This window comes from Dipteris shenzhenensis, chromosome 22 (assembly GCF_047967505.1).
Source record: "Dipteris shenzhenensis isolate YYH24624 ecotype China chromosome 22, Dip_SZ_1.0, whole genome shotgun sequence".
In the NCBI taxonomy this organism is placed as follows: Eukaryota; Viridiplantae; Streptophyta; class Polypodiopsida; order Gleicheniales; family Dipteridaceae; genus Dipteris; species Dipteris shenzhenensis.
In genome coordinates, this window is record NC_141617.1 from 54,332,142 (window position 1) to 54,358,723 (window position 26,582).

At 46.5% G+C, this 26,582-nt stretch overlaps 1 protein-coding gene and 1 pseudogene across 2 annotated transcripts in view; one reads left to right on the plus strand and one right to left on the minus strand.

Moving 5' to 3' along the window:
- Positions 1-4,145: 4,145 nt before the first annotated feature.
- The window catches only part of LOC147888302 (uncharacterized), a 40,499-nt gene continuing 18,062 nt past the window's right edge, over positions 4,146-26,582 (plus strand). The window contains exons 1-2 of one of the 2 annotated variants that reach the window (XM_087393711.1): positions 4,146-4,344; positions 6,688-8,259. In XM_087393711.1, the coding sequence (XP_087249837.1) occupies positions 6,830-8,259 (1,430 nt within the window). In that variant the 5' untranslated portion in view covers positions 4,146-4,344; positions 6,688-6,829. The remainder of the gene's footprint in view (positions 4,345-6,687; positions 8,260-26,582) is intronic. The other variant, XM_087393710.1, reaches the window with a different exon arrangement.
- LOC147888303 (uncharacterized) lies at positions 13,946-16,108 on the minus strand (annotated as a pseudogene).

Consider the following 26,582-nt stretch of genomic DNA (forward strand, 5'->3'; position numbering starts at 1 on the left):
AAGGTCCTTCTCCTATCAGCTGGCTATCTCTAGACTCGAGCCCGCATGCTCCACCTCGAGCGTCTATAGACTTTCCGTCTAGTGTGTTCTTCTCCACCTTACTGCCTATGAATTAGCCTAGGTGGGCAGCCCCTGCTAAGCTTTGTCTGCAGCACACAGGTCTCTGTTCCACTGCTCCAACCTGCTTGTGAATGGCTACTCCAGAAGGTATGATGATCTCAGCACCTTGCTGCCCTAGAAGACAGCCAAGGTCCAGCCTCTTCCTGGCTAAGTCTACAGCCCTTCAAGCACCCTCTCACCTCTTGGATATAGGTCCAGAGGGTGGCTTCCTGCTGCTCCTTTCTGCCTCCTGGAATGCTGGCTGCTGGATGTGAAATGAGGCCACAAGCCTCTCCTTTTATAGGGCTCAAGGCCCCCTTGAACCAACCGACCAGCCAGCCCTAAATGGACCAACTGACTGGTCTGTAGCAACCCTAACCAACCGACCAGTTGGTTGGCTAGTTGGCTGCCTATCCAGCCCTATTTAGGGCCCTTTGCTGGCCCTTTGTTCCATGCAAGGTCCAGCCCCTTGCTGCTGCTGTCCTGCCACCTGCCAGCCCTGCTTGTAGGCCATAGACCTGCCCATATGCTTTGCCAAGGACCCCGTCATGCAAGCGCCTCTACCAGGCCCTTCTCCAGCACCGTACAGTTTCGTACACCCTGCTGATGTCAGTGCCTCCAAGGATCTGCACAGTCTCGTACAGCCACAATGCTGTCCCATACTGTTCCTTCAGGGTTCCTCCTCTCTTGGTTGTGAGGTGCTGCCCATGTGGCAGCCCCCTCCCTCTCTCTTCTCTAGGCATCTTCTGCCCTAGGTCTCCCTCCCCCACGCTCTCCTCATTTGGGGGCTTACAGATGGGGAGGTGACCTTTCCAATAATAACCAATGGTTGAACGACGAGTGCCTGACTCTCCTCCCTAATTAGAATCACTCTAGCCTAGTAGTAGCTGGATCCTTGCTACGATGACTGATAGAATAACCCTTGATTATGAGAACCTTCTATGTACCGGAGGGTCCTCGTACCAACATCCTGGTGAGTCTTCTTTGGTGTCTACATGAACGAACTCAATAGCCCAACGAAATAGTATAGTTCCAACCTAGTTTTAAGGAGCCAAATCAAAGATCCAATCAACTTATGGTACTTGCTTGCATCCATAGGCTCATTAAGATCATACTTATATAGTTTGGTGTTGGGGTCAATGGGGGATGAGATGGCTCAGGGAGCTTGCTTGAGCTCATACAGAGTTTTCTTCAATCGATAAACCATCCCTCCTTACTTGGTAAAGCTTGGAGGTTGTTTCACATAAATCTCTTCCTTCAGGTCACCATTGAGACAGGCAGATTTGACATCCATCTAGTAAATCGTGCATTGCTTATGAGCAACAACCGCGAACACTATGCTGAGAGTGGCCATCTTGGCAGTAGGAGCAAAGGTGTCATCATAATCAATTCTAGGTTTGTTGGGAGTATCCTTTGGCCACAAGAGAGGTTTTATGTTTATCCATAATACCATCGGATGAGTGCTTGGTCTTGTAGACCCACTTGACACCAATGATGAAATGGTGCTTGGGTCTTGGTGGCAACTCCCAAGTTCCATTTCTTTCAATGGAGTCTAACTCCAACTCCATGATCTTCTTTGAATGCTTTTGAGAGAGTGCTTCTAGGATAGTCGAGGGTTCTTTGTCTTTGACAATGCGGGACATCAAGGAGTAGTTGACTTGCGGTGGGCCTGCTTCTAGAACCTTCTCCTTATTTTGGTGAGATCTACCTTGATCGTTCTCTTCTCGAAGCCACGAAGAAGGAATATCTATTAAGCCAGAGTCATGGAGAGATTCAATTAGCCATTGGGGTACTTTTTGAGAGCCGACCTTGAACTTTCTCCTATTGCCTGAGGAGGTGGCGAATCATCGAGGTCATTATCTGGGTCCCTCTCTGTTTGAGGGTCGGGGACAACAATTGGTATGTGAGGAGGTTCAGGAACATGATCGTCACCACTATCATCACAATTGGTTTCGCAATAAGGGGTGGCTCTGCTTCAATCATGGCCGACAACATCCCTGTTGAGGACAATCTCTTGTCTTGAAGAGTCATTAGATCTGTAACCGATTGACTGGGAGTTGTAACCCACAAATATCATCTGGGCAGACTTAACATCCATTTCCCCCCTCTGTTTCTCGAACAAAGGCATCACATCCAAATGCGCAAAAATAAGATACATCTGGTTTCTTTCCAAATTAATCCTCGAAGGGAAATGACCTTTTGAACAACAATGGTCGAAGAACGGGCATGATCCAACACCTCCATTTGATTTGCAAGAGAAACCCTCATCACGGGGGAAGTCCTATTGTACAAGGATGCTAGGTACTCCCATATGCATTTGGCTACCGTCATGTGCTTTACATGATTTATAATTTGACAAATATAGCTCAGAAAAATGAAAGAACGTACCCTTGCATTGACTCTATCCTAAAGCTTAGCCAAATTATTGGCCTCCTTTTGATCAAGGATCGCTAAGTTTTCTGCAAGGGGGTCTAGCCTTTTGACACTCACCAGAATGAAGTTTGTTATGTCACAGGACTACAAAATGGACTCCATCATACCACACCAAACACCATAGGTATTCTCGTCCAGTTGATGATATACTAAGAAGGTGGGTAATACCAGGATCTTCACCTTATTTTCTGCCATCTCTCACAGGGTAGCCATTTTGGACAAAAGTGGAGTGAACGGAGAAAGTTAGGTGGGAGGATAATAGAAAAGGGTATGAAGGAAGAAGGAGAGAGGAGAGCAAGAAACAAGGCAAAGAGGCTTGCAGAAAGCACTTCCTTCAAGCTCCTACAGTCTGGCCTTCACACACGACAGCTCTCAGATTTGAAAACTCCCGTTTATGTACTCCCAAATGCCCCGTACCTTCTTATTCTCCTCTTTAAATAGCTCCAAAATGCCGCCCAAAATATTTCGTAGTTTGCTGGTTCCAAGCCCTCTCCCCAACACGTCTTCTTAGCCAACCTTTAACTTTGATACCATGTGAGAAGTGCAGCGGAACCGAACATATAAGCTATTCAAGTTCATCCCTTAGGACCCTTTTAGGCTAAAAAACGACGAACTACAAGGGGCACATCTTATGCTCAGTTCACACCACATGGACACCGAACTTGCAATAGGGACATCTGGGTGATGTGGCTCAAGGTCTTTACAGACCAAGCCCCCACCTGCCCAAGTTGCTATTTTTCCCTCCATGGTGGGCGGGGATCATTACACACTGCCATGAAGATGTGGCAAGGTATGGGAGGTTCAAGCCCCACCAGCCCCTAAGCAGCAATAAATGCTTTCAACAATGTAAACCCCCGCCCATGCTCTTGGGCAGGGGGTCTTGGCTGCCCAACTTTGTCCACCTTTCTTTTTTTAAGGATCCAATAAGCTTTTTAAATGTGGCAGTACACCCCTGCAACAAAGTTTGGCGGGTGGGGACTTGGGCGGTCTGTAAAGACCCTCAAAATCATTTGATTTTGAGTTGTTCGCCTGAAAGAAAGATGTAAGGCACACTCGCCACCACCCATGGGTTGGACACCCACAACACCACCAAGTAGAGAGGCTATTGCAGGCTGTAGGTTTCCTTGATAGTTGATAACTAGACTGCTCAAGGAGTGGGCTTCAATAGTGGTAGACTCCTCCATCGACCTCCCTTGGTTGTTAGTTGGTGTGAACCTGGCCTTATGTTGCGAAGCAGAAAGGATGCATCTAAAAGATTCGAACGTAAGTAGCCAACTTACCTCTGGTGGGGTGCTTCACTCTGTTTCCGTTTCTTAGGTAAATAGTTGCTTACAGCTTCCGTTCAGAAACACTAGCACTCGGTACTTCAACATGGCATGCATTGTCATCGTAAAAGTTTGGGGTCAGCGGAGATTAAATCCGATCCGGCCAGACCTACCACTTGCCCTAAAAATTCTAATCCTAGCAACAAATTCAGAATCTGCGTCATCCAAACCTAACCCACGATTAACTGCGGTCAAGCGACTACCACTTTGGAGCCCATCAATTCGGCCATCCATGGGGGGGATGGAAAGTGCCCAGAATCCGGCTTGCGGCCACCTTAGTCGACGCTAGGGCACTGTGCGTATAACCGGTTCGTTAACAACATCTCAGTACCAAAAAGCGGTGTTGCATATAAAGCAGAGACAGAGTGATTAATGAGACGATCGCTCTGAAGAAGATCCGTTTGGAGCGAGAGGATGAAGGAGTTCCTAGCACTGCTATACATGGAATCTCTCTTCTCAAAGAAATGCAGCATGGTAACATTGTGAGGTGTGCTCGCTTATCTTGCAACTTTATGTCTGATTCCTTCGCTCGGTGCGTCTTTCTAAGCTGTTAAGCGGCGTTAGCCACGAATCTTCTTTTTTTCTTTTCCATTTCCAATTTTCTCTGGCCGTGACCATCTTTGACGTCGGCGTCTTGCTCTTTATTATATTGATTCTACCCCTTTCTTTCCAATATTTCTTTCGATGCACAGTGCACCTATGAACATAGCGTTGTGATAATGGCATCTCGGTACAATCGTTATTCTCATGTGCATGGACACCCTGCTAGATGAGTGAGAGAAACCTCGAATAAGAGGTTTGAGATGCTCTTACTAGAGTAGCACCTGATCCACATTCTAACTATACATCAGTTTTTGTGCTGACGTAAATTAGCTGTATCTCAGAAAGATGCTTTTGTGAAACCTGTGGTATTTCATCCCGGTGATGGAGCGCCAACTATAGTTATTACCTATAATGCAAAACTTAAGACCCTTTGCAAAATCTTTAATAGCAGTTCCACTAGTATGAGTGCTGGTCAAAACATTTATACCTTTCATACTAAGTACTGTTGGGAGCGGATGACGTCAGTGGGGATGTCATAGTAGCTAGTCCCTGCTATAGGTGGTGGAGTGTATGGTTTTCAACCTTATGACGAGCATTGTCATTGCGGAGCAGCCATTGGATCCGGTTAGTAGAAGACGTTCTCTCCGTAATCAATCTCTCTCTCTCTGTCAGTCCAAGCATTTGGGCAAAGAATACCTTTGCAAGAATGTACATAGTGGAGCTCCTGACCCGTCTTGAAGAGTGCACTTTAAAGAGTGCCCAATTTCATCAGTGGCTTCTCGAATGTTTTTCTGCAGAACTTTTACACCAAGTATGAAATGTAAAAGCAGAACGGAAATGGACAGGAAGGGGAACATACAAAATTCCAGCTGCTAGATGCAATCCTGCACAGGAGCCGGGCAAGCCAAGGGAGGCAACAAATGCAACAAGGGACGTAAGGGGTAATCAGACGTTGCTTTGTGGAGAAGATAAAACCAGTGTCATTAGGGAGGAGAGGAGTGGTGTGGAGCATTACCTTCCGACAGGTGATATGTCATGTGGCATCCAAAAATCGTCGGAAATAGCTTTCGGGAGGGGAAGAATGTCCCAAAGCAGAGCGTTTTTGGATGTTTTTCCTCGCATGACATAAGACCCATATTTCCCCTCTTTGTCCCCTCCATGACATAAGACCCTTAGACGACAGATGACAAGGCTTTCCTTTCCCTCTCCTCTCCTCCAATCAAGTTAGACTTAGATGACAAACAGGGCAACGCTCCTCCTCCATCTCCCTCTGTCTACTGTCCTCCCATTTTCTGCTTCTGAGGCTCTGTATTCTATTCATCCATGTGTGTGTTTAATCAATTCCCCGTGTTTCCCCTTGCCATGTGTGCATCTCACAAATGAGTGAAAGAGAGTTTTCTGCCAAGAACCTCCCTTCCTAATCGCGTATGGGTGGTCTCTATGCTTACACCATCTTCTTTATTGTTCTATTGCGAATCAAAGCTTAACCAAGATCTATGCCATTGGAAAGCATTTCAGTTTTGCTTTGGGCTGGCTTGCTTGGAACCTGTACAGCTCCTTGCATCTTACGATCGAAAACTGAGTGCCCATGCTAGAAAGGTTCTTGAAAGGTTTTGTCGTTTACGAAAGGGGGTAATGAATAATGGGCCTGGTTTCCTGAAGTCTGGGCTCAACCATTCATGTTGGCTACTTAACAAATTTTGAATCTTAGTGAGCTTTGTATATTCAATGACACTAAGCTTCAATTAGTTAGAATTGTGAGATGATTTCCAAACCGAAGCTAGTGTAAATGGAAACGTCGTGCAATAGCCAGTGTTAAAGTGATGCCTGTCCCAGGGATGTAGATAAATTATGTGATCTGATAACTACCATTGGTACGAACCCTTATACACAAGGGTTAGCTGGCCCTCCCCAAAAAAAATGATGTTGGTAATGTTGATGAGTTGTCTCAGTAGTTTTCATGTAGTTTGATTATAAGTACTTCAGCAGTGACTGAATCTGAATATGTGGTCGTCTTTTATAATTGCTAGCGAAGGTGCGAAATTTTACACAATCTACCAAAGCCTATTGGTCGCGTAATGATTGTTATTTTCTAAATCTTAAGAAGGTGCTTGCAGCATCAATATATGTGTATATTTTTCTTTTAAAGACGTTTTTTGTGTTCTTTGTATCTCTACACCTAGTCTATTTTAAATGCATGAATCGCCTCATATTTTTTTGAAGAGTTGGTAGTAAGGTGGTTGTGGTTGGTAGGCATCCTCTAATATACTGTGTGTCTCTTTGCAAGACTTGCAGCTGCATTTAGTTATCTGGAATATATGTAGTGTGGGGTGCTTTGCTTTTAGATACAAAGAGCAATGGCAGAGTGTGAGCACATCTCTGTGTTGTAACAAGGAGCTGAATTAAATACATACAACATTGTTACTGTCATGGAGCTAAGACCCAGAAAGGATCGCAGCTCCTCTGCCTCCAAGTTACCTCCGTCTACTCCTGTTTCTTCTGTGAAGGTCAAGGTGCAACGTGGGTCTTCTTGTAAAGCCCCTGCATTGTCCTCCTCCTGCAAGAAGCCTACCTGTGAGGAGGAGAGGAGTTCAAGAAAGCAAAACAATGTGAACACTCTCATTCCTGAGACAAGTCGGACAAGGGAGCAAAGATTGCAGGGATCAATACGAAAGGTAGTTTCAGCACGTGAAAAGAAAGTAGATGAAGGTAAAGTTGCTTCAGTAGAAAGTAATGTTGATGCAGGAACAGATGTATCAGTTGTTTTAGCATTGCAGTGTTTTTCAATGGAGGTTGTGAAGGGTGGTGTTTCTGAGGTCTACAATGAAGGTAGAGAGGGGTCTGGTTCTTCCCCCTTCAATAACGCTCAGGGGAAAGATGAAACCAATCGGAAGCTTTTTGAAGATATTTGCAATGGTATAGTGGGTCAAGAAGACGCAGAGCTGAGAAGTACTGAGCTCCACAAGAGTGATACTTACATTAATACAGGTGACACTTTCGGCATCCCTTTTGACAGAGTTCTTAGTTCCAGTGAGCATCAAGAGAAGCAAATTGAAGACCATGCAAACTCAATAAACAGAGTCAAAGAAGAGGAAATGAACTCTTTTACACCCATGCTACGTGATGAGTGTGTTCATCAAGCAGTACATGCGAGGGATGCAGAAGTTAAATTAGCAGAGACAAGATGTTTAGCTGAAAATGAACAATTAATGTCAGAGGTAAGAGAGCATCCTTGTGCAAATTTGCAGAAAAGCATTCACGAAGTAGAATCTGAACAAGATATTTGTGGGAGTCCCATACTGGAATCACCTGAAGCAACAGGGTTATATTCTGAAGGAATTGCTGGTATGTTGCCTGGGAAAAGGCTGGGAAAGGAAAGGACTGCTGTAAGGAAGATAGCTGAGCAGAAAACTGACAAGTCTCAAAGAGACAAGCTTGACAGATTGTTTTTCACAAATGGTGGCAAAGGATCTATTAAAAATGAAAGAAATTGGTCCCCTTCCAAAGAGGATACTCAGGTACCAATTTCGAAGACTAGTGAGATCGGTTGCATTACACAACACGGCATTATTGGCAAAGAGGAAGAAAAACAAGGCTTGGCATCTGCAGCGAAAAATGAAACAACACATGCAGAGGTGTCTATATGTCATAGATGTGATAAGGAAACTGACAATGACAAATACACTGGCACACTAGAGACTAGCGGGGAAGCCGAAAGAATTAATATTCAAGGATCATCTATAAACGTGAGCAAGATACGGAGGGAAGATGTTGGTGATGAAGTTGAAGATGAACATGAGATGGCAAAGCTTTTTGTCAGGTCCCTTAAGAGACATTTGCAGCAGACATCTGGTAAAATGTAAGTTCTCATAATATTTTGTGTCATTGTATTGATCTGGGATGTTTTATTTTTGTGGCTTGGTTCAAGGAACGTTCTCAAGGATGTTAAAAGTTCTACTAAGGTGTTGTGTCTCTATCATGGAAGACATGCCTTACTGCTTTTTGCCCTTCGCATTTCTGTTACAAACTGTCAGAGTTGTGCTATAGTGGAAGCACAATTTTCAGGTAAACTTATAATTTTGAATTAACAATTATGCAAAATATCATTCAAAATTCACATTGGGGATAGGGTTGAGAAAAAATTAGGCACTGGTGCTGATGGTTGTGCGAGGTACACCCCCTACCCAAGCTAATCCGAGGTATATTTCCTTTATTTCAATGGTGAGGCTTAGTAATTCAGGTCCTCGGACAGAACCCAAGCACCATGATTCCCTATTGAGGAATATGAAGTATGAGAACCAAAGTATCAAAAAGTCGTAGCCAATAGCAGTCCTTGCAGATATCCAGGTGCAGAAAAGTCCAAAAATTGTCGAGGTAGAATCCAATCTCAGCAAAAAACCAAGGCTGAGATCATGAGTTCACTGTTTCTCAAATTCTGAAACACAAAAGCTTCACGTTAGAATCAGTTAGCAGAAATCAATACTTTCAAATCTAACATAGCTAACTCTTAGAACTTGGATAAAATAGGTTAGAAGTAATTCAGGTGTACATACAAGAGAAAAGAGCATGCACTCAAATCACAAATTGGGAATAGGCTAATTTTGAACAACAAAAAACAAAAAATCTAAATCTGTATGACTGGATATATTCTAGTCTTACAAAGGTATATATAATTTGAAGATCGCAATTACTTCTTGTCTGTCCGGAGCATGGAAACATGTAAAAAGCAGAAATGAAGCAGGCTGCAGGTGAATAAAGAGCAACTATAGGTCGGATTTGCAGGCAAGAGTGATCAAATTGTGTCAGTGCTGAGTAATACGAGGAACATGCCAAAATCTCAGCTCAGCTAGGAGATGATTTGCTGCTTCATTTTGCCATCCACCCTCTGTTGAAACACTTGTGCAAGGCTCAGGCTGGCTCCAGGTTGCTCTAGGCTGCCCTAGGGCAAATTGCAAGTAGGCTTAGAACCTCTTGGAACAGGAACATGCGCTTGGGGGGGGGGGGGGGGGAGAGCAAGAGAGCTGAAGCTGAAAGCACGTGCAGGAGACCAGAATTGACTAGGAGATAAATCACAGTTTTTTGGGCCTGGGCCCTAGATCCCGCAAAGTTTAAAAGAAAAGATCTAGTTACTTGACTAAATTAGTTTAGAAAAGCTGTTAACAAAGTCAAAAACGACTTTTCTCATTTATTAAATCCCAACTTTAATGTTTAATTAACTATTGTAGATTAAAACAATGTTTAGGTAGTTAGTTTAATACTTGATTATATCTTTTATACTATGGTCTACACCCACTGTTGGGCATTGATGAGGTCAATGGGGATGTCATAGCTAGTCCCTGCCATGCATGATGGAGTTTATGGTTTTCAACCTTATGAGTGACTATCATGAGATTGAAACTGCACTATGTTATGTTTTTAGAGGACAAGTTTGGGCATGTTCTCTTTAATAAAATTTGCCTCATGCCCTCTACCCATGGACACAATTAATTAAACAAATAGGCCTAGAACAAATATGATCTTAGGGTTGCTAGGCTCATAAATCTAATTGGACAACTCAGAATCGTCCCAAAACTGAAAAACATTAGTTAGAACTCAAATGCACTCTAGCTTATGTGAATGTAAATAATCATGGTGCTAATCTAGACAACAGGTTCTGAAGATAAGTCTAGGTGATCTTGATCTGCCCACATTAAAAACACCAAGGCTCGCCTCCAAAGCTAGTCTGAAGGTGTTAGGAAGAAACTACGGCTATTGTAGACCCAATGGGTGTTAGGAAACCTTTGTGGATGTGCAAAGGTTCATCAGTCTCATACAACATGTCGACAATTTAATATCTGGCGAAGGGTGATTTGGTAAGATATACTCATAGGACTCAAAACTTTCCTGTGCACAGGATATGTAGAAAATAACCCCCTTGGTGTGAAATCATGTCACAAGAACTCACACAAAGGAACTTACACATGTGGTCAGTAAACATATGCACATAAAAGAATAGATGAAATAACTGAAAATAAAATATCCAAGAAAAGTTCATAAATGTAGTCAAGAAAAGTGTAGATATGTTACATTAGGATTATAGCCGCTTTTCTTTCAAGTTGGAGAACTTAGTAGAGCTTGGAACATAGTCTTAGGTTAATGTAGGAATTCTTGTGTTTGTGATTGTGTGTTGTCTGAGAGACTATGCTACTCTAAGCTTGATCATGGTGGTACGAAGGGAACCAAAGGAGAATCACCAAAGAAAGTAGCCTTGGTAGTCAAGAAATTGTGCCAATGAAGCAGTGGAAGGCTATTGGATATGTCGACTGGATGCGGGAATGAAGCAGTGGAAGGCTATTGGATATGTCGACTGGATGCGGGACATTCACTTAAATGCAGAGGAGGAGACTCTAGTGATATAGAGGGCCAAGGTAGAGCCTCGTAGAGATGAAGAGGCACTGGCGGACTGTGAGCAAAAAGGTGAGAGTAGGAAGGAGAGCAATGTAAGTTGTATTGTAAGAGATAGTCAACAACACACAAAACTAAGGGTTTTGTCATAGTGACAAAACCCTAACTAACCCAACCACTAACTACTAACTGTAGTTGGGTATCCTAACTACGGTTAGGGAAAAAAACCTCTAATGAGGGAAAAGTACCCCTAACCCACTTATTAGTCATACATTGGTCACTACCATGAATTATGGCGATAATTCCAACACCCCCTGCAGTGCCAATGTGATGATGTACAAGGAAAAGATCAATCACCAAAAGGAGATAAGTTGAGAGCATTGCGGAATGCCTCAAACTTCTCACATGGAAGTGCTTTGGTGAAGATGTCTGCAACATTGTCATGTGTGGAGACATAGATCATACTGGTCTCCCCTGCATGGAACTTCTCTCTGACATAATGATAATGAACCTCAATGTGCTTTTGAGGTTCTTTTTACGAGTATGAAACACTGGTTTCTTGGCAATTGCAATAGCACTCTGACTATCAGTGACAATAGGAGAAGGACCCTCCAATGCTAGATGAAGATCAGCCGCTAAACGACGCAGCCAAACACACTCAACTGTGGCTATGAAAGTTGCCATGTACTCAGCCTCACATGAGGAGGTAGCCACTGTAGATTGTTTCTTGCTCAACCAAGAAATACAAGCATCACCCAAAAAGAAACAATTACTGTCACAGGGACGTGATGGCGAAGTGATTAAACTAACCATTAGTGAATTTGGCCTAGGGATGCCAGGCTAGGGGCATTAATTAATGTCCAAAGGGTACCTTTGATTGAATGTGCAACAAGTGCAACTCCTAGTGCTATTAGCTTGGTCCTATTCTCTAGGGTCATTGGTTTAGTTCACTAGGGTCATGCTTTAAAAATTGACCCATTAAAGGTCCTATATACTAGGGTCACTGGTTCCAAGCACTAGGGTCATGACCTTTAAAAGTGACCCCCTAGGGGCATTAAAATCCCACGCCCTATTTGCCATGTGTCCTGTGTGTGAGCATGTGTGGGCTCTTTGCTTGACTTGTGGCACCTGTGTGTCCCATCTGGAAGCTATTGGAAGGTCTTGGAGCCCTTCCCTAGTCTACCCTGCTGTTCACCAGAGGAGTCTTCTAAATTTGTAAGATTGGACTTATTCTAGTCTTACAAAGGTATATCTTTTGCAAAAGATGGCAGATTTCTGCAGCTCTCTCTTGGCTGGCTGAAGACATTTTTGAAGCTTTCTCCGCGACAGATCCTCTCTCCTTGGTGTTTCTTGCTGCTGGCATGCTCCCTGGACCTAGGCGCCCCCATTATGGGCCTTTTCTGAAGCTTTTCTCGACATTCTTCGTGACATAATGCCTCCTTTTCATTGTCTGAAGCCATATTCTTGGACGCCTCTCTCCTAGCTCCTGTTTGGTGCTAGGCGCACTGAGTTCTGAGCTTCCTGTGAGTTGGAATCTTCATTTTGGTGGATGAATTCATGGCGGATATGCTGCTGATTGCTGGACACCCTCTCTTGTTACCTTTTCTGGTGTTGGAAGGCAGTCAAGGACAGCTCCCTCCTGCCAGAGTCTGCTATCTACTGTTCGATCATCTTCTGAGGCTGTTTCGAGCTGAAATAGTCTGCATTTGTTGGCCGAATTCTTGTCTTCTCCTTCTGCTTTGTGCTACTGCCACTCTTGCTGAGTTTTTGGAAGGTTGGATGCCCTGCCGTTGGCTCGGGAGAGGATTGCTTGGCATGATGTTGGGTTGTTCTACTTGCTCGTTTGGGAGAGACTAAAATGAAATCGTTTAGACTTCACAAGTAGTTGTAGCTTGAATGAAGAGATTTAGACTACTTTTTGATTAGCCTTCTCCTTTAGTGCTAGCCTTCGTCATGGCTGAGTTTGCCCTTCACCTCCGGAGTGCCGACAGAAACTCAGAACGAAGACTTTGTATAAATGGATGCTAAAGTATGTGTGGGTGTGTGGATTTGTATCTGTGAGAGCATACTTTTATACTATGGTCTACACCCACTGTTGGGTGCTGATGACGTCAGTGGGGATGTCATAGTAGCTAGTCCCTGCTATGCGTGATGGAGTTTATGGTTTTCAATCTTATGAGTGACTATTGTGAGATTGAAACTCCACTATGTTGTGTTTTTAGAGGATGAGTTTGGGAATGTTCTTGGATTCATCTAGGTATATGTTCTACTTGCTATATGCTTGGCTATTGAAGGGAACCAAGAGAATAGCATTGGGAGTTCGTCACTTGCACAGCCACGGGTTGGCATTGTACTGGGTTGCATCTGTGGGTGAGTTCAAGAAGGGAGTCCCTTGTAATTGAACTAACCAGTGAATAAATAAATACCGCAAGGGGCGCCAAGTGTTGGGGCCAACAGGTGTCATTGTGTCTGCTATTGAGTAGGGGCATTCTAGCCTCCCTTGTTTTGTATGGTTCAGTGATGCTATGCTGTGGAATTGTATGCTCTAAGTATTGTGTTTGGGCAATGGCAATGGAACATGGTGGTTGTATTTTGGTGTTGTGAGAAGATAGAGTAAGATATACTGCCCTTTGTCAGTCAAAGGCCGGTTACAGTGGTTCCATTGCCGGGATCCTCATCAAATCATCCAAAGGAGTCCCTGGGCAGCTTGGGCAGAGAAAGTATCTGCTGATTTTTCTTGGTACAGCCACCCATTGCCTTTAATATGGAGCATATAAGGCTTGGTTATGATGCATACTAAGAGTCTGAGCCAGAGCAACAGACAAGGGGAGCACACCGTGGAATAAGAGTGCAAGATGCAGCCCATGAAGGGCAGAATACTCAGGTTGATGCATTGGGGCAGCCAGCTCCACTCGCTCTCGCTATCAACGGATGACTCCTCAAATGTGTCATCATTTGCTAGAGGTGGTGCAGCACTGCTACTTGTATTTGCTAGAGGTGGTGCAGCACTGGTAGTAGCCCTCTCAAAAGATCGTGTCGCATGAGATGGAGCTGAAATCTCCTCATATAGCATGGAGTGAATGTCTCTCTCCTCCTGAGGAATCTCTGGAACGTCCTTGGTTTTGTTGATGTCGATTCTATCTGGATTGACTTGTTGTGGCTCAATGGGTTTCCCCTTCTGCTCCAGCAATCTCAAATTGCAATGACAAAAAACAAGTCTCTCCAACTGCAGTAGAGAGCCTATTTCTCTTTTTTGTGTGAAAGACAGCCCAGGTACTCCAGTTTCTCTCGCACGGGCCAGAACTACAGCCCTGCGACAAAACCTTCATGGCAATGTGTGTCTGCAATTTGCAAAGAAGTGCAAATATTCAATGAAAGAGACATAGAAAGAGTACAATAGAAACAGCAACTTTCAGCAAGATATGCTACCAAAAGAGATAAGAACCCTGCCAATTCTAGGGTAGAAATGCCATACTTCTCCCACCAAGAAACTGGCTGTAATTGTGTGTCACGAAGCAAAGCAGTTGGCTTTCCAAACATAGAGATACTATTGCGGAACATGAGACGTTGATCCTCGAGCTTTCTCACAAGATTGCAGTAATGTACTTCGTCCAACCCTCCTCAAGCTCCTCACACAATGCCTGGCTCTCACTCCTCCACAGAGGATGCAATATATGTGCGACCGTGTGGATTGGTCTATGAAACCAGTCCCAACGCTTGTTCCATATCTGCTTAATGTCTTGAATCCTACATAAATGATAAGAGTTCAAAGGTTAAGGATGCAACATGAGCTTAGAAGTCAGCAAGCATTGCAATATGCATAATGGAAAATAAATAAATATTATGCAGGTAGCAAGGTCAAATGTGTTTGGTCTAGTTAGAGAAGAACCTTTCGGGCTCTAAAACAGTACAAGCATCCAAGGATTCCCCAATCTTGTCCATGAACTCATATAGAAGCCCGATGGTGCTACCCGCCATATCTGTGAGGCGCAGGTAACTATATAGAGGGTTTAGGGCCTTCACCAAGGCCTCTACATCTCGCCACTAACTATCTTGCAAAACTGCCTGAGCAAATGCAATAGACTTGGGTTCATCCCTGTCATCCCATGTACACCACTCACGACACACCACAGTGCGTGACAGGCGAAGTCGCACTCTTAGCAACCTCTCCAATACAATAAACATGTATGAAAAGCGCGTGGTGGAGGGCTTTAGGAGCTCCAAATCAGTGTTTGCCCTGAACATGCTCAGAACCTTTGGCCTCTTGGTGACAAATTTCACCATACTTGATGCTGTAGAGAAAAGACAGCTCAACCAATCAAGCTTCCCTATATCTTCCATCAAGAGATCAAGACTGGGGGCTGCGCAAGGTGACCAGACAATCTTAGGAAACTCTTCCTCAAGCTGCGTCAAGCATCTATCCCGTAGACACACAATTGGAGCCATTATCTGTAATGACCTGTACAATGTTCTCAAGTCCAATTTCAATGATAGCTTGACAGATATGAGACCAAATAAACAGTCCTGTAACCATGGTCCCTGCCAGGGATGCATCCATGGCATGAAGAAACATAGTGCCTTTGCATGACGACCTGAGTATATTATATACACTTCTCCTCCTCACATCTGACCACCCATCGCATAGCAACGTGCATCCATACTTCTCCCAAGTGGCCTTTAGTGGTTTCAGCTCCCTCTTCAAAGACTCCTTCTCCTTGTAAAGGTGTGATGTGCGCAAGGTTGTATAAGAGGGACCATCCCACTCACAACCTATGCGTGAGATGGATCTTATGGCCCTTCTCCAAGCCGGCATGCGCGCAATGTTAAATGACATCCCACACTGAATGAACAACTTTGTCAATTGACTAGTTGCCTCCTTCATGGCAGCCTTTTGCATCCCTGTCTTCATATGCCCTTGCTTGTATATTTGCAAACTAGTTCTTTTTGCTCGAGGTGTTGAGCTAGAACCACCACTGACAGCAGCAACATCACTAGCATCTTTCCCCTCCAAGTCCTCTGTACCACTGTGAGATCTTTTGGACAGCATTACATGTATCTTCATGGATGGCTTCCCAAATTGGGAGTTCCTTGATCGGGATTCCTGTTACCTTGGACTTCCACCTTTTGAGTTCATTGAAAATCTCTTCAGGCACCTAGTTACACGGACCAACTCCGAAACTTGAGGTGTGAGAGAAATGGGCCTTCAACCTGGTCCCACTACCACTTTTCGAAAGGCCACATAACTTGCACTTCCACTTTTGAGCACTTGAGCCACCATACTTGGCCTCAAAAGTAACATTATCCCATAGTGAATCACGAGGCATCTTGCTACCTGCAAAATCAACCAAGAAAAAAGAAAAGAGCCTCAACCTTAGCTTAAGGCTTACATTGCTTCAAGAAGGCTTAGCTTGGGCCCTGCTGCTGCACTATAGTCTATGCTAAAGCCTCAACCTTTGAAATCTTATGCCCCGGTGCAAGCATATGATTACACACACACACACACACACACACACACAGAGTCATAAGACTCATATGATACAGCCTACATAGTACAATGCAGCTGTAAACAGATATATATCTACATATTTTTTGGGCAGCTACAACATGCAAGGCGGCAGCAGATCCTTCCAATGTCCAGGCAATATACACACACAGAAAAAACAGCATCTTGCAAACAGGACGTTTTGGAAATAGGTACCTGAAGGCTGGAAATAATTGTGCCCTTTGGAGCTGGGCAAAGCAAGCAGGTCGTTGCTGGCAGCTGCTAGTGTGAGGCATACGTATGGGCGTACATACGGACGTACGTACGGACGTCAGGGCTTGGGACACCAACAGGTGCACGGATGAGCTGTATGGGGATTCACGGGTGCGTGCGTATGTATGGCCTGCAAATTGTTGGGCGATACAGAAATCAAAGTCGGGGGCTCAAGAAACGTCAAAACGGGCATTTTTGGGGCTTCTCAACATTTGAGGGTTTTTGGGGGCCCCGAAATGTGCGTTTCAAAAGCGAAATGTTTTGTATGTTTCGGGTCAACTATGTTAATATCATTTTGCCAAACTTGCGAAAGCCTTTTGTTCTTCAATGCGATGCAAGCGGCAACAGTGTTGGTGGAGTTCTTAGGCAGGAAGGCAAAGTGGCTGCATATGAGAGCAGGCTGCTCCGAGATGCTGAACACAACATGAATGTATATGAGCAAGAATTGGTAGCTGTAATACATGCTCTTACTGTGTGGAAGCACCATCTTTTAGGTGCTGATTTTTATGTGCAAACTGATCACCAATCGCTGAGGTACTTTCTCTCTCAGAGAAAGTTGTTAGAGAAGCACATGAGATAGGCAAACTTCCTTTCCATTTTTCATTTTCAGATTGTTCATGTGGCTGGAAAGAAGAATATAGCGGCTGATGCACTTTCCTGAAGGCCACGTACGGAAGCTATGTCCTAGAAACCACAGGTATCTGCAGCTACTATTGCTTATCACAATGAGCTAGATGCCATGAAGAAGTAGTATGCTACAGATGATGCTTTTGCATGTATTTATGATCCACTTATGGAGGGCAATCGGTATGATCATTATACACTCAAGGAGGGATTATGATGATGCATGGTAATTTGTGTGTGATGCAGCCATTGAGGCATAAGGTGATCACTGAAAGTCATGCCCCACCGTATGCAGGACATAGGGGTATTGAGGCAAAGCAGTGGAGCACTACTTCTATTGGCCTTCTCTACGGAAGGATGTTGAGGCTTATGTCAGGACTTGTATCATTTGCCAGAAGGTGAAGTATGATAGGTAGAAGCAGCTCGGTTTACTTCAGCCTTTGCCTACACCAGATAGACCATGACATAGCATTGCTATGGATTTTGTTTTTGATCTCCCTTGCACTCCTTTTGGTCATGATGGCATATGGACTATAATTTGTAGATTTAGTAAGCACGCTCACTTCATTCCAGTGAGGAAGAAGATTACAGCCGAGCAGATGGCAAAGGAATTCTTGAAGTTTATTTTCAAGTACCATGGGATGCCTGAGTCTATCGTGAGAGATAGAGATCCACGGATGACCAATATGTTTTGGAGAGGTTTGTTTGATAACATGGGTACCTCACTGCTGTTTTCATCTTCATATCATCCACAGTCTGGACTCTGATGGCCAGTTATGACACGTCCTAGCACTCCTGAAACCTTTGATCTGCAAACAAACACAAGAACACACACACACAGCGTGAGAAACTGAGCAGGCTGCTCACCACCCAACCATGACATCTACGGGATGTGATCCCGAATCAGGAGATGTCCCCTCGAGCCACGAGTTGAGCTACTGGCACGAACTCCCAATCAAATCCAAACCAGTGTGGTGTCCCATACCACCAGGTGGCGCTGTGAAGCCTGGGATTTGCTACTAGGCCTTGGGCTACGCTAAGATGTAGGCGCGCGTCCGCGACTCAATCCAGGATCAGACCTAGCACCTTGGAACGAAACTTGCTCCCATTGGCTCTCTTGAGAACTGAACCCCTGGGCCCCTTTTATAGACTCGGGCCCCAAGCGCCAAAAATAGCGAATACCTCTAACTGGTTCGTACCCTTGCCACTCAACCCGAGAATCAAGCCTGCCTAGCTCTAAGCCTCCCCAGGCTTCCTGAGCTAGTCTTGTGTACCCAGTACACGTCAGATACCAATCCGTGCACATGACAAGTTAGAAGAGGCAAATTCTACAGCATTGGATTTGCTGCGTTATTATGTGTCTGAGCACAATGCAAAATGGGAATAGTATTTGCCGCTGATTGAATATGCATACAACAACACAGTGCATTCTTCCACTGGTAAAGCACCGTTTGAAATAGTGGAAGGTGGGAAAAAGGTTCCTCCTATTTTGCATACGAAAGAGAAGATATTTGTGGCTGATCAGCATGTGGAAGACCTGTAGACAGCGCATGAAAAGGTTAAGTATGTCCTTCAACGCAGCTAGGACAAATAGAAATGAGCTGCAGATAAGCATCGCAGGAACTCGGTCTTCAAGGAAGGTGATTGGGTATTGCTGCGTTTTCTTAAGGCATGTCTCAGGAGCAAGAAAGGGAAGGTAAAGCTGTATACTATTCTAGGCCTTTTTTGAAGCTTTTCTCGAGATTCTTCGCGACAGAATGCCTCCTTTTCATTGTCTGAAGCCATATTCTTGGACGCCTCTCTCCTGGCTCCTGTTTGGTGCTAGGCGCACTGAATTCTGAGTTTCCTGTGAGCTCGAATCTTCATTTTGGTGGACGAATTCATGGTGGATTTGCTGCTGATTGCTGGACGCTCTCTCTTGTGACCTTTTCTGGTGTTGGCAGGCAGTGAAGGACAGCTCCCTCTTGCCGGAGTCTGCTATCTGCTGTTCGACCATCTTCTGAGGCTGTTTCGAGCTGAAACAGGCTCCATTTGTTGGCCGAATTCTTGTCTTCTCCTTCTTAATAAGGGAGTTTTGAGGGAAAAGAAATTAGGGAAATTAAGGGATGTTGTTGAGGGGAGCTCTAGTAAGTGGTAAAAGCAATGGAGGAAGGGATAGTAAAAGAGTGTGTGTGTGTACCCACCTTTTCCCCAGTAGGATACAACACACTAGGTGAGACAGTAGGTCATCACCTAGTGTGATGACCTACTTGTTGAGATTGACATCTCCAGGTGTTCTGTACAGAGTGAGGGCCTTTGATGTGGGTGTGCCCACCCAGTGAGAGAGGTCTCAGTTAGTCCGTATTCAGGCTCTTTTTCGACCTCCACAGGACTCGCTCCAGCACAATTCCGGCACCCACGAGACAGGGCCGAAGCGGGGGACAGACCAGGCCGACCAACCCTGGCTGACCAGCTCCTGGCCGACCAACTCTGGCCGACCAGCCCCTGGCCGACCAGCTCCTGGGCGACCAGCTCTTGGCCGACCAGCTGGTCGGCCCAGTTGGCTGACCGACCAGCTGGTCGGCCTAGGCCAACTGGGCCGACCACCTACCCTGGCCTCCCCTACATAAGGGCCCTCCCCCTCCTCATTTTTATCATCTTCTGGTGCAGCTCCTCAGGCCTCCTGCAGCTCTCTGCCTCCTCCAGTGCTCCTCTGCTGCCCTGCTGCCTGCCCTCGCTCCCCTTGCAGATCTTTCACCTCTGCCTGTTGCTGTCCTTCAGTTCAGCCCTGGTGTTCCTGCTTCTCAGCTCGTATTTGCACCTCTCCTTCCAGCTTCCGCTGCTGCCTTTGAGTGCCCGCATTGCTGAGCTTCAGAACAGCATTACTCTACCTTCTACAGTCTCTCTCAAGCTCTTCTAGCACGCTGTACTACAGGTTTTGTATCGCTTTTATAGAGCAGTATTTTCTCCTCTATTTATGAGGATTGTATCTACATTTTACTGCTTCATTGAAGGCTGAATTACAGCAACCTTTCAGGCCTACTGGTGTCTCATGCTTTCCTGTTATATTCACTCACTGCTCATATATTTACATGGTATCAGAGCACCAGAATACTGTCTGATCTTGGAGCTCCTGTAGTGATGAAGTAGAAGGAGCTCGTCCTTGTCGGCAACTCTCTTTCCCACTGACTACAGAGCTCTCTTCCTCCCCTATATATATATATATATTTTCTGCCTTCCTCTCGTCGGCAGCCCGGTTCCAGATTTCGATCTGCTCACCAGCACCTATTCTCCTGGTCGGCTGCCCTCTTCAGCCCCTGGTTGCTGTCCACTCCCTGTTTCCAGTCATGGCTGCTGAAACAAAAGATTCCGCTCCGGATCTCCGCGTTCCCCCTATGTCCAGCTTCTTTCAAGAGTCTGACAAGCCTGTACGCATCCCCACCCTTCCTACATTTCCAGATGCTCGACAGTTGGATGGGACCAACTATTCCCTTTGGAAAGTTCAGATGGCATCCGTATTGGAATCTTATGATCTTGCCGAGTTTGTTGATCCCGGGATCCCTCGTCCGACTCCTGAGGATGATCCGCATGCTCCTCTTATCTGGGACAAATTGAATGCTCGTGTGCGCTCGTTCATCTTTCTCAATTGTCAACCAGGGGTTCTCAATCATATCAAGCACCTTACTTCTGCACGTGCTATTTGGGAATTCCTTGATGGCATGCATCTTCGCGTCACTCCCATGAAACGTATCTCCTTGGAAGTTCAGCTTCGTCGCCTCGATCCGGCTACTTCCTCTTCCATACGAGACCACATCAATAAAATGCAGAGCATGCATTAGGACATCCTCCATGCAGGCAAGGATATCTCCTCCGAAGATATGGCTATTACTCTCTTATCTCATGTTATTACAGATAGTCGATACGTCGCATTCTATTCTTCTCTTATTACTTTTGGCCGTCTCAGCACCATCACTTAGGAGGAACTTGTCCCCATGATGATGGATCAGGAGGAACAGTTCATCAAATCCTCTGATGGCCCTTCTGAGGCTCTTGTGGCCCACCGTCTTAAACCTCGATCCAAGAATGCTCTGTCCTCTGCCGCTAGCCCATCTTCTTCGGATCCCTCCAGCGACTGTCCTGCTCCCAAAGGCAATTGCAATCACTGTGGCACTCCCGGCCATTATTGGCGCAATTGTCCCTACCGCAAACACAAACGAGCCGATGCACCCATGGCCGCTGCGGCTGATGCTTCCCTTACCCCCACCCCTGCATTTGTTCACATTGAGCTCTTGAATTCGGTACCCCTTTCTGAAGTAGAGTCATTGGCTCTCCATAGTTCCGATGCTCGTGAATGGATCGTTGATAGTGGGTCTTCTCGGCATATGACCCCCTCCTCCTCGCTGCTCCAGGATCTCACTCCTCATCCTGGTCGTGTCTGCATCGGCGACAAGCACTCTATTCCTGTTCATTCAGAGGGCTCTCTTGATATTATTCCTGATGGCAAAGGGGGTAAACACTCCTCTCGTGTTCTTTATGTTCCGTCTCTCGGCTTTCATCTCCTTTCGGTTCATCAGATTTGTCAAAACAATATGAAGGTCGAGTTTGAAGCGACCTCTGTTACCATCCGCGATCGTGCTACAGGACAGCCGGTTTGGACCGGTTATTCTACTAATGGTATCTACAAGCTTGTCGCCCTTCCCTCCCTTACAAGCACCTCCCTTGGCGACCTTTGGCACTACCGGTTTGGTCATCTACACATTGATGCTCTCCATCGTGCATTCCGTGACCAGCTTGTCCTCGGCCTCCCTGACGTCGGCACTCGCCAAGGTCTCTATCCCTCTTGTATATTGGGCAAACAACATCGCGAGCCATTCGCCCGTCATGCCTCTCGCCGTGCCACCGTTCTGCTTGGCGTTGTTCACCTCGACTTATGTGGCCCTATGCAGGTTATGTCACTGGGGGGAGCCTCGTACTACATGCTCCTTGTTGATGACTTCAGTCGCTATTCTTGGATCTATTTTCTTTCCCACAAGGATCTGGCTTTCAGTCGATTCCAGACCTGGCTGGCCCTGGTCGAGAAAGAATCCAACCACTCGCTCAAAATTCTTCGTGCTGATAAGGGTGGCGAGTTCACCTCTCTCGAGTTTGATCGGTTCTTGAGTAGTCATGGTGTCAAACGGGAATTTGCCAACACCGGTACCCCTTCTGATAATGGCGTGGTTGAACGTAAACATCGTACCGGCGTTGAAATGGCTCGGACAATGCTGACTCACAGTCAGCTCCCTCAGTCCCTCTGGGCTGAGGCCATGATGACAGCGATCCATACTCTTAACCGCTCTCCGACATCAGCGGTTCCAAGCATGACCCCTTATCAGGCTTACTATGGTTCTAAGCCCGATGTTTCTCATTTTCGAGTGTTTGGGTGTGATGCTTATGTTCATATTCCTAAATCTGATCGTGGAAAGCTTGATCCTAAGTCCCACAAGCTCTTGTTTGTGGGCTACAACTCCGTCTCCACTGGATATCGCCTATATGATCCCTGCCGCCGCATCATCTCCGTGAGCAGGGATGTCATTTTCGACGAGCAGGTCCTTCCGCCATCCTCCGACTCTCCTCCTGTTCTTGGAGATCCGTCTGATGCCCCGGAGCCCTCTACCCCTCCACCTGCCTCGTCCCCCGTTACATCTCCTTCTATTCCCTCTCCTCTGCCTCCTTCTCCGGCTCCAACCTCGTCTGCTCCTCCCTTGGAACCCCGCTCGGTACGTGTTCCGCGATGGCTCATTGATACTCTCCGCTCCTCCGGTCTTGAGGATTCCTACTCCGAACCGCACCCTGATGATGGTCCTCGTCGCTCTCATCGCCACCCCCCACCGTCCTCTTCTGATCCCCTCCATGTCAATTACGCCCTTATGTCTCGCATCCTCGCCACTCGCGAGCCAACTACCGTTCCTCAGGCTCTGGCCCAGCCTCATTGGAAACAGGCTATGGAAGCGGAAATTCATGCTCTTCTTCGGAACCACACCTGGGACCTTGTTCCTCGTCCCTCTCACCGTTCCGTGATCGGTGTCCGGTGGATATTCAAAACAAAGTACGCCTCTGATGGCTCTGTCGACAAGTATAAAGCTCGGCTGGTGGCTAAAGGCTATGCTCAACGACTTGACATCGACTATGGGGAGACCTTTGCACCTACCGCCCGAATGAGCACCATCCGAACGATCCTCTTGCGGCCCACCATCAGTGGCCCATTTTTCAAATGGACGTCAAATCTGCGTTTTTGAATGGCGATCTTCAAGAAGAGGTATATGTGGATCAGCCACCCGGCTTCATTGATTCTCGTTCTCCTACCATGGTTTATCGCCTTCGCAAGGCCCTCTACGGTCTCAAGCAAGCTCCTAGGGCCTGAAATCAGCGTATTGATACTTTCTTCTGCCGCCAAGGGCTTCATCGCTCTCTGGCTGATCCCAATCTTTATCTCTTTCATGAAGGACAGCTTCATACCTTCATCATTCTTTATGTGGATGATCTGATTCTTACTGGGAGTCATACCACTCATATCCTTGCCATTAAAGTTGCTCTTCAAACTGAATTTGAGATGACGGATATGGGCCTCCTCCATTGTTTCTTGGGTCTCGAGATTTGGTAGACCAAGAGGGGGTATTTTGTCTCTCAGCAGCACTATGTTCACAAGCTCCTCGAAACTTTCCACATGGCTGATTGTTGGCCCATCACTTCTCCCATGGATCCCAACTCTAAACTCTTTGCTTCTGGGTCCACCGCTTATCCTGATGCCTCCCTCTACCGCCAACTTGTTGGTTCTCTTATCTGGCTCCTTAACACTCGGCTGGATCTCGGCTTCTCTGTCGGCACCCTCAGTACCTTTATGCAAACCCCTTCGCTTTCTCATTGGCAGGTTGCTCGTCGTCTCCTCCGCTATCTTCAGGGAACCTCTACTTTCGGGCTCCTATATACTGCCGGTGGCTCCTCTCCTTCCCCGCTCACTCTCCGAGGTTGGAGTGACTCTGATTGGGCTGGCGACCCCGATTCTCGCCGCTCTACCACGGGCTATGTTTTCTCCTTTGGCTCTGCGGCTATCTCCTGGTCCAGTAAACGACAACCCACGGTCGCCCTATCCTCCACCGAGGCTGAGTATCGTGCCATGTGTAGTGCCACTTGTGAGGCTGTGTGGCTTCGGCGCCTTCTTCTCGATTGTGGTTTTCAGCAACACACTCCTACCACACTTTTTTGTGACAATCAAAGCTGTCTCGCCCTTGCTCGCAATCCGGTCTTCCATGCTCGGACAAAGCACATCGAAATTCAGTACCACTACACTCGGGAGAAGGTTCTTGACGGTACCATTTTGCTCCTCTTCAGCACCACTACCGACAACGTCGCCGACATTTTCACCAAACCCGTTTCCTCTCCCCTCCTCCAGCGTCATGCCAGCTCTCTGGGTCTTGTGCCACACCCTGGAGCTGAGAGGGGGTGTTGAGATTGACATCTCCAGGTGTTCTGTACAGAGTGAGGGCCTTTGATGTGGGTGTGCCCGCCCAGTGATAGAGGTCTCAGTTAGTCCGTATTCAGGCTCTTTTTCGACCTCCACAGGACTCGCTCCAGCACAATTCCGGCACCCACGAGACAGGGCCGAAGCGGGGGACAGAGGGGGACAGACCAGGCTGACCAATCTTGGCCGACCAGCTCCTGGCCGACCAGCCCCTGGCCGACCAGCTCCTGGTCGACCAGCTGGTCGGCCCAGTTGGCTGACCGACCAGCTGGTCGGCCTAGACCAAGTGGGCCGACCACCTACCCTGGCCTCCCCTACATAAGGGCCCTCCCCCTCCTCATTTTTATCATCTTCTGGTGCAGCTCCTCAGGCCTCCTGCAGCTCTCTGCCTCCTCCAGTGCTCCTCTGCTGCCCTGCTGCCTGCCCTCGCTCCCCTTGCAGATCTTTCACCTCTGCCTGTTGCTGTCCTTCAGTTCAGCCCTGGTGTTCCTGCTTCTCAGCTCGTATTTGCACCTCTCCTTCCAGCTTCCGCTGCTGCCTTTGAGTGCCCGCATTGCTGAGCTTCAGAACAGCATTACTCTACCTTCTACAGTCTCTCTCAGGCTCTTCTAGCAGGCTGTACTACAGGTTTTGTATTGCTGTCTCATCAATCTTCTGATTCCATGCTCAAGGAGCTTGCTTAAGCCCATATAAGGCTTTCCGTAACCTATAAACCATACCAGCTGACTTGGTAAACCCAGGCGGTTGCTTCACATAGATGTCTTCCTTCAAATCACCATTGAGAAACGTAGATTTAACATCCATCTGATAAATGGGCCACTGCTCATGAGCTGCAGTTGCTAATATTGTCCGAAGAGTGGCCATCCTGGCGGTAGGAGCGAATGTGCCATCCTAATGAATCCCAGGGTGCTGAGAGTAGCCTTTGGCAACAAGTCGGGATTTGTGCTTATCCACAGCCCTATCGGAAAAATACTTGGTCTTGTAAATCCATTTGACACCAATGACGGAACGACGCTTGGGGCGTGGTACTAACTTCCAGGTCCCATTCCGCTCAATAGAATCTAACTCTAGCTCCATGGCCTGCTTCCAGTGGGTCTGAGAGAGGGCTTCCCAAACATTCGAAGGCTCCTTGTCTTTGAGGATGTGGGACATCGAGGAGTAGTTGACTTGAAGTGGAACTAGCTCCACAAACTTTTCCTTATTGCGATGGGATTGCTGGGGTCCATTCTCCTCCTAGAGCCATAAGGAAGGAATGCTGGTGACACTGGAGTCATGAAGAGTCTCAATCAACCAATGAGGTACGCTTTGAGAGCCTGACCGAAAACTTTGCCCAGCAGCCTCGAGAGGTGGGGACTCATTTGGATATTGTTGGGGTCACTCTCTGGAGAAGAATCAAGAATAGCTATTGTGGTTGGGGGTACTGAGGGCACATACTCATCACTATTGTCATCAACCTCGGTCTCTGGAAGAAGGGGTTGGGTAACATCAATGACGGAAGATGGAAGCTGCTCATCAAGGATAACATCCTTGCTGAGGATAATCTCCTTCTTGGAAGGGTCATACAGTTGGTAACCTTAAATTGGGAATTGTATTCGACAAAGATCGTCTGAGTAGACTTCACATCTAATTTCCCCCTCTGCTTCTTGGGAATGTGTACAAAGGCATCACATGCAAACATGCGGAAATAGGAATCATCGGGCTTCTTGCTGAAATAGGCTTGAAAAGGACTTGCCTTAGGGATAGCAGATGTTGGAGAGCGATTCAAGATATGAACTACCGGGCAGTGGCTTCAACCCAAAGGAACATAGGAACTTCCTGGTGAGTCAGAGACATCTCAACCATGGTACGATTCTTGCGCTCAACAACTCTTGCTTCAGAGGCAGTGCTGGTGTTGGCAAACTCCCGTCTAATGCCTTTTGTCACACAAAACTCCTCAAAT